This window comes from Heterocephalus glaber, unplaced genomic scaffold, assembly GCF_053883595.1.
Source record: "Heterocephalus glaber isolate CG9 unplaced genomic scaffold, H.glaber_assembly_v1.0 deba00000347, whole genome shotgun sequence".
Taxonomy (NCBI): domain Eukaryota; kingdom Metazoa; phylum Chordata; class Mammalia; order Rodentia; family Bathyergidae; genus Heterocephalus; species Heterocephalus glaber.
In genome coordinates, this window is record NW_028258143.1 from 7,283,810 (window position 1) to 7,292,786 (window position 8,977).

At 33.6% G+C, this 8,977-nt stretch overlaps 1 protein-coding gene across 1 annotated transcript; it reads left to right on the forward strand.

Moving 5' to 3' along the window:
• The first annotated feature begins 7,042 nt into the window (after nucleotides 1–7,042).
• LOC101704956 (cytochrome c) lies at nucleotides 7,043–7,397 on the forward strand. Its single transcript, XM_004836125.2, has one exon. It carries the CDS (start codon nucleotides 7,043–7,045, stop codon nucleotides 7,355–7,357), a length of 315 nt encoding a protein of 104 aa, XP_004836182.1. The 3' UTR covers nucleotides 7,358–7,397.
• Nucleotides 7,398–8,977: the final 1,580 nt, after the last annotated feature.

Below are 8,977 nucleotides of genomic sequence, written 5' to 3' on the forward strand. Positions count from 1 at the left end.
GGGCTGGGGATTTAGCTCAGTGGTTCTGCCGCCTGCCTCGCAAATGCGAGGTCCTGAGTTTGATCCCTGGTACCAAAAATAAATAAATAAGTAAAGTTCAAGGAAACACAAACATAAAAATTAAACAATAAGTGTATTTCAACTATACTAAGAGAAAATAAAAGAAAAACATATTTCATGGAAGACGCAAATCATTTATCATTTATGTGGAGGCAAAAGAAAAAAAATGAGTATGATTTTTACATTTACATCAAAGTAACTTTTAAATGTAAATATGAAAATCAAATGCCAGCAGAGCAAAAAGCATATAAACACAGATAAACATTGCACCACAATTCCAATTCACTTTCTTGTTTAGCAGACAAGTCAATCATATGTTCTACCTTATCTGCCTAAATGATTTTTACAGCTTCTGGACAAAGGTTGATATCTATAGAGTTAAAAAAATGTTTCTAACTTTGGCTGATTCTTATTCTCTGAATCAGTTTTTGCCATTTGTCATTCACATCCAAGTAATGCAATCAGCAGGGAAATTGTAGCTGTGAATCACACCAAGTATGATTAGGTTGTATTGCTGTGATGTGTTATTTTATGTTTGTCATTATCTTTGAAACTGACATATTGGGGTGAACATATTTATGCATGCATGCAGGATTGGCTTCTTTTTTATTTTCATGCAAGTTTAAGCCACTTTATAATTTTTAATATTTTGTGTAGATTGAATCCACATCAGAAATAATTAATTATAAAAAGTAGTACACTATTCTTTTGTTATGTAATTAATTGTGGAACTACATTCAAATTACCAAGTACAAAGTATTTGGGTTATTTTACATGGTTTATTGCTCCAGTAGAAGTCAATTCTGGTTTTATGCTTTAAGATTACAAAATGCTATGACAAAACATCACAAAAAATACTGGTATCAATAAGCTAATACTCAAAACACAGAAGTCAACACAACAAATTGCTCAAGCTTAAATACATAGCTAGTGAAAAAATAGCAATTTTACTTCTTTTAATAGGTTAAAAACAGATTGCACATATATATGTTTAGGCTCTATACCAATAATGACACTTATGTTTATATCCTAAAATTTAAAAGATTTGTCAGATCTTTGTCAATGTCCTCCGTCACACTAATATGCACATAATGTACAATATAATGTAGAAATAAGTATATTTAAAGTGTGATCTCTTTACCCTAATATGAAAGAATTCATATATATACTTTCCTTGCCACTAGTGACACTACATCAATGGATTAAGATTCTCTAGATTGCAGTTCTAGCTTCACCCTTTCTGGCTGTGTGATGATGTTCTTGTACCTATTAGAGTTTCTCTTTTCCCACCTGTGAATTGATGTAATAGGAGTAAGCACCTCATAGAGGTTTTACAAAGATTAAATGAGTTAATGTATGTGAAGCACATAATTGTCATATAGTAAGGGCACAATAATTATTCGCTATTATTACTTTGGATTTATTGGTTTCTTTCAAAAATAAACATTTATCGGAATTTATGTTAATTGCCTCCATTTTTGTCTCCAGCAGAGTTGTAAAACACTGTCTTTATAGACCCATAGAGAATGTGGTATTTTAAATGACTTGTTTCCAATCTAATTTATTGGAGGAAATAATTACATCAAGCATTCAACATCTCTCAGGCAAGAGGTAATATATCGGTCAGCTTTCCTGTCCCGAGACACAATACCAAACCCTAAGACAACCTGAAGGAAGAGACGTTTAATCTGCTCACAGTTTTAGTCTGTGATGTGCTGGCCCCAAGGCAGAACTATCATGGCAGAGGGTGTGGTGGAACAAAGCTGTTTAGTTCATGGCAGCTTGGAACCAGAGCAGAGGAAGAGTTCTGGAGCAGAGGGGTTGGGGAGCAGACACAGACACAAAGGCCAGGCCTCCACGACCTGTCCAGACATACGCAGGACATCCTCCACCAGTGTGCAGGGCAGATCCCAAAGCCAACCAAAATGAAACAGCACCCACACTGCCACATGTAAGAAGAATGAGCGTATGTAGGTGTAAATTTGTGTATGTGTCTGTGTGTATAAATATATACGTAATATTTTCATTTAATCTACTAAATGAAGGGCTAGTGTATCTCCTCTCCTTAGAGAGAAATGAAAGCACACAGAAACTAACAATAGCTAATTCAAATTCTTATGGTGAGTATATTTTAGAGCTGGAATAGGAACTAGATTAATCTAAGGCAATGTTTGTGCTTTTAATTATACTATACAATTTATCAGTGAAACGGGATTCCAATGAAAAAGAATGGCAAGCATTAACTTGAAAAAAGGGTCATTGATGAGTGCTAAAGCAAACTTTGTGCAGAATTTACTCTGCATATTTGCTCTTACATAAGATTTATTCATAGAGACTAAAGAATAAATCACATTTGATATATATTATAGAATTAAATTTATTTATATTGAGTGATACAGTACCTTTTACTTTTTCTTAAAGTTTTTGATGTATGTCTTTAATTACTTTTGTGGCTTTTCTTGATCCACTTATTGCTCTAAATCTCTTTCAAGTTATAAAAACCAAAAGTAGATATAATATTCTATAGGGAAAGCTTGACTAATGCAAATTCCAATAGATGATTCTATTTTGAGAAAAATTTTCCATTATTACTTCTGAACTCAATTTTTTCCTTCATTCTGGGAAAGCTGAACTTTCCTTTAACATAGGGAAATATGATTTCATACCTTCATCATCTTGCTCGTATTTATCCTAATATTCATTTAATTTTAAGGACTGGGACAAAATTTAATGTCTAGGCAAGCTTTACACAAAATATGCTTGAGAATACCAGTCCCCTTGAGTTATCTGTTAGAAATGAACTTTATGCATAAAGAAATGAGGCAAATATCAATTTGTCTTGGAGATTCTCAAAGCAGACTTGAAAATAAGATTTTGTGTATTTGCTTGATCCAAAATTTCCCAGTTTGATAGTCATAGACACTATTCTTAGAATCTATGAGCATCAACTGTCATACATAATAGGGAATATAGGTAAGATTTTCCGATACTATTCTGAAATTAATTATTTGCCCTATTCCTCTCTCAGTGAGTCTTTTGTCTCATTTTCCTTACCTTTTACCCTACTGTAACTCTTATTGCTAATTTGGGACACTTTATCAAGAACTATAAGAGAGTTTTGGAGAAAAAAACTACCTATATCTATTTACTTGCAAGGTAATTTAATTTGTGATTGTATGTATGCCAATATAGAAGGGTGATTAAAAACTGCAGAAGGCAAAGTTATGGAAAAAGGTTTGTGAATTTTCATCATTCAATCTTGACAGGTACATCTAGAACAGGATTTGATTCTAGAGTTTTTTGAGTTTCATTTTTTAAATGTTTTCTATTATTATGTTTGTGATACACAACATATATATTCAACAAGGAGAATTGCCACTTGTAAATGTTGTATCATGATTTTTTTTACTTTCCCTTCTCTTCTCTCCCTTTCATCTCCTCCTATCTAAAAATCCCCTCCCATCTTTACATTTCTTAAATGTAGGGACTTAGTTTTAAATCTGAGTAAGCAGATTTGGTTTCTTGTAAGTAAATAAAAATTAAATATTAGGAAAAATGTTTATATCTACCTAGTGATCTATCTGCACATAAATAGCTAATACACAAATAGGTGTTATGAACTATGAGAATAGTACAAATAAATTCCTGAGAGATTGAAAAGCAAAGTTTAATATATTTAATATTTTCAGGATGAGGTATTATCTCAACTACGTTATAAGTGATGGGTAGAATTTTGACACATCAAAAAATTTTAAACAGATTACTTTTGATAGTAGAAAGTCATTTTGAATAATAAAGAAAATACATAAGGAAAAACATAGAAACATTACATTAATGAAAATTCCTAAAGAATAATGCATTAACTATCCACAGAATTTTCATGAAGATTGTTAGATTATTGTATTAGTTAGGGCTCATTAGAGTAATAGATTATATGTATAATCTATATGTAATGTATATGTGTAATACAGATTATATAGAGATTTCATATGTATAGTAACAGAATATATACCATATAATAATACATATGATATACAATTAATTTATATTAAGTAGATATAATTGTATACATATAATATATAATATATTATAATATATAATTTACAAGTTAGGTTCACAGTGTCTGCATTCAGAGTCAGTTGCAGAAGAATGCAAATGACTGTGTGCTAGAGAGATGAACAATCCAGTTAAAGGTGAAAAACCTGGAGCTCACTGTAGAGTCCCATTGCAAGCCAAAGGATTTGCATTGGAAGGCTAAGAATCTGAGTTGGAAGCTTAAAGAGTCTGAACTGGTAGGCTGAAGAGTCTGAGGTAGAAGGCTGAGTGCCTGCATTGCAATGCTGAAGGATCTGTGCTGAAACCCTTCAGATGGATGTCCCATGAGGGTAGGGTTCCATGGTGTAATGGTGAGCACTCTGGACTCTGGATGTCCCATGGAAATGGTGAAGACTGGAGCTCTTCTGAAGAAATAGAAGCAACCCTTCCTTCTTTATTTTATTTATTTGTCTTCCTTCAGGTTACAACCTACTGGATGGTGTCACTCACACCCAGGGTAGATCTTCTGTCTTCAGTAAATCCATTCAGCCATTAACTTCTTTCTAGCAAACACAAAGGAGCTTGGAAATCTTATCCTCCTATCCTCACAACAAGAAAAAGAATTAACAAATTGAAAATCAACAACATTTTTAAGGCCCATCAGGGACTTAACTCACAAGACAAAATGCTGTCTCCAAAACTAGGGAGTCAAGTGCCCGTAGAGAAACCCATCAGTAGTTTGTGCATTTCAGGAGGTTCTGTGTGGGTTAAGTTTAAGGGTCACAATTCTGTATTTTAACTCCAGGAGCTCTTCCTGACTCTCAGGGTGAAGACCAAATAAAAAACCATTGTTTTTCTGTCAAGTGGAGAAATAAAGTAACCATTTAAAAATATGACAGAGCATTCTGTTGTCCTTTGCAAAAGCTTGTCCTTAAGGAAAATAATTTGGCTCAAGTTTCTGGCACCTAGGATTTTATCAGAGTTTAACCAATCTGGAGGAGATAAGTACCCCACTGCAGGCCTCTCTAGCCTTCTACTCAGGAAAAACCAAAGCTGATACAGTCTGGAAAAGGCAAAGCTGTAGTGACAGTAAAATGTCAAGTTATTGAGGTGTCATGAAATCTTATAATTTTGAATTGGACTCTCTCAAATATTAGCTGGACTTTCCATACCAAAAATAGGATTTAGTCACTCATAACATAGCTTTCAGTTTTCCAGCTCCTTCCAGTGTCTCAATATGAACCGTTCAGATATCTGCCTTGTTCAGCTACCTGCTGTTTACCATCTCTCCATGGGACAGTTAGATATCATCTATTTGACTTGCCCAGCTAAACCCCTACATTCCACATAGACTGTGGGATATGGCACAGCAATCACCTCTCCAATAGAATGAAACTTTCTGGATCTCATGCTGTCTTGCTTTCAGCTCATGAATTAAAATTCTCTGCTGGAAAGTTGGTTAAGTAATGTGCTACAACCCAGTAAACGCTTTTGCTCAAAGACTCACCTCCTCTTCTCTCCTGCTTTGCTTCCCATTCACTAGTTGAGCATGTGTGCATAACTTGGTTCTCTCACTGGCTCTGCAATATATGCTTCTAAATTCTCTCTGGGATTAATAACTAATAAAAAATACTTCTGTTATTGCATGTGTTTTGTTGTGCTGCTATCTCTGTGTCTCACTTGACAACCACTTTTAGCCAGGCTGTCCTAGTGAGTGCTTGTCTTGGATTACAGCATCACTCAAGAGAAAATAATCACTTGTAGCTTGGAGGAAAATTACAAGTGTTCAGGAAAACAAGCAAAAGATGAATAGGTTAAGTTTTTATGGGAATTTTTATGTCAGTGAAAGTATTCTACTTGATACAACAATAGTGTATATATGTAATAATACATTTGTTACTATCCATAGAAATAAAGTATTAGTATTGACTCACTAATTGTGATGAACTTCACACACAAATTCAGGCTGTTAATAATTGGGGAAAGGTCAGGGGATTTAGCTCAGTGTTGTCACTGCCTGCCTCACAAGCTCAAGGTCCTGAGTTTGATCCCTAGTACCAAAAAAAAAAAAAAAAATTAGGGAAAGTGATGGTGGTGACAGAGGGGTGGTGGTACGTAAAAACTCTGCAATTTCACCTCAATATTTTGTAAACCAAAAGCTCTCTTTAAGAAGTTTTAACTTGCAAAAAGAGAAATATTACGTCAAAACACGGGAAAGAATACAGTCTCAAGAAAAAGAGTCCATCATTTCTCCAAGCATACATTAATGGAGGAGTTGATGAACTGAGAGGCTGGATATAATAGAATTAGAAGTGAGAGACAATGATTGACCAAATAGAAGTCCTACTATATAAATAAAAAATTTAATAATGGGATGCAAAGAGTTATTAGATACAGTTAATGTAAGAATTAGTAAGTTGGGTTGTACAGAAAAAGAAGACTTCATAATGAAGGATAAAGAAAATGATGTATGTACGTTGTGGGATAGAATATTAGATATTAATATTAGATATAAACATTACATGGAGAAGGTCTAGCATGCTTATAATTGCTTCTAGAGTACAAATAGAAAAGAATGAAGCTGAAGGGAATCATTTAAGAAATGATGATTAAGAGCTTTCCAAACCACATTTTTTAAAAAACATCAAGACACAAACCAATAATCTTATAAACACCGACCAAAAAAAATACAAAAATAAATTGACGCCTAGGGATAGCATAATAACATAATAATACCAGTGAAAAGAAAAAAATAACAAGGCAAGAAGTCTTTTAAGAAGTAATTGAAAAAGAGAGAGTGTAGTTGCACCAACACTGGTACTTAGCCACAGACCAGTGTGTCCTTGGGGTAGAGAGCAGGACGTCTGGCTTCTGAGCTGGGACCTTCCCTGTGGTAACAATGAAAGAGCGCTGAGCCTCGGAAGCGGAAGCCGCAGTATATTTGAAAATGGGTGATGTTGAGAAAGGCAAGAATATTTTTGTACAGAATTGTGCCAGGTGCCACACTGTGGAGAAGGGAGGCAAGCACAAGACTGGGCCAAATCTCCATGGTCTGTTTGGGCAGAAGACAGGTCAAGCTGTTGGATTCTCTTACACAGATGCCAACAAGAACAAAGGCATCACCTGGGGAGAGGATACACTGATGGAGTACTTGGAGAATCCCAAGAAGTACATCCCTGGAACAAAAATGATCTTCGCTGGCATTAAGAAGGGAGAAAGGGCAGACTTAAGAGCTTATCTCAAAAAAGCTCCTAATGAGTAATAGTCACTGCCTTATTTATTACAGAACAGAAATGTCTCATGGCTTTTTTATGTGCACCATAATTTAATAATGTCATACACCAGAATTCAGATCATGAGTGGCTGACAGAATATTTTTGTTGAACAGTCCTGATTTAAGTAAAATTGGCTTATAGTTAAATGGATATCTTTTTTTCTTTTCAAGTTTTGATAGTAATTCCAGTTCAGTAAATACTATCACTGTTTTTCCCTTTCTAAATATATGGTTGGACTTGATTAGTAATATTCGACTTTTCACAAAGATGGAGAACATTATCTCAAAACCTACTGGAGGTTGGTTTTACAATTAGATTTATATATATATAACTGGTTGTGTGAATATGTTTAAATACCAAGGAAATCCTTCACTGTCTCACAACCAAGCAGGACTCCTGTCTCAATTTGTTTATGAACTTGTTAAAGACAATGGTTGAAGAAAAGGAAGGAACATCTATATTTTTTATCTTGACTATGCCAATTTAATTAGAATTCCCTGTATCTAAAAACTGCTGCCTTTTACTGAAAGGCATTTCACTGTGGTGTGTGTACAATATCAAATAAAGACTATTTAACACTTCTCACATTTTATAGTTGATCTATAAGTTCAGATCTTTTTAAAAGCATGATACAATAGCAAGTTAGATTTTATTTTTGAATTCTTTAGTTGGGACTAAGTTATTATTCAGGATAGTATTTTATCAGCTATTTAAAAACACAAGATTGAAAGTATTGCTTTTTGTGTGACTGGCAGTGGTGCCTTTTGTCAGCTCATCAGAAGGAGTAAAGTGGGGAAGGTACAACATCAGCACGAATTTGTATGTGACCATAATATTTAATTAAAAACAAAATCAGATTTAAAAAAGAAGTAATTGAAAAGACATTTCCAAATTTGATGAATTACATAAAATTACATATTAGTGAAATAAATGTATAATTTCCCAGAAAACTATACCTATCACATCAAAGCCAAACAGGGAAAAAAAGCCTCAGATAGAAAAGTTTTAAAGCAATCAGCAAAATTGACAATGAAAATCTAAATCTAGAAATATTTGGAAGTACATTCAACAAAAATATGACATATATACTAAAAACACCCAAACACTGCTGAAAAAGATAAAAGAATATGTACACATATGGAGAAACAAACAATGATTATGAATTGAAAGACTATGCTAAGATGTAAATAATCTTTAGGTAGATCTATACATTCAATGAAATTCTAGTCCTAGTACACTTTTTTAAAGAAAAAATCAAGCTGATTCAAAAGTTTTTATGGAAAATGTAAAGAACTTAATGTATCCAAAGCAATCTTCAGTAATACTTTTTAAAAAATTATTGAACTGGAAAATTCACTATGATGCCACAATAATCAGACAGAATGGTCCTTACATAAAAACTGAAAAAGAAGTCAATGAAAGAGAAGCGAGAACTAAGAAATAATTCTTCAATGATGTGCAAAACTAATTATCAATAATTTACCAAAACAAGCCTATGGAGGAAGGGAAGTCTACTAACAAACCCTACGGAAACAATTAAAACTTTTCATAAAAAAATGAATTCACTGTAACACTACCACAGACAAAAATTAATTTTGAATGGAGAA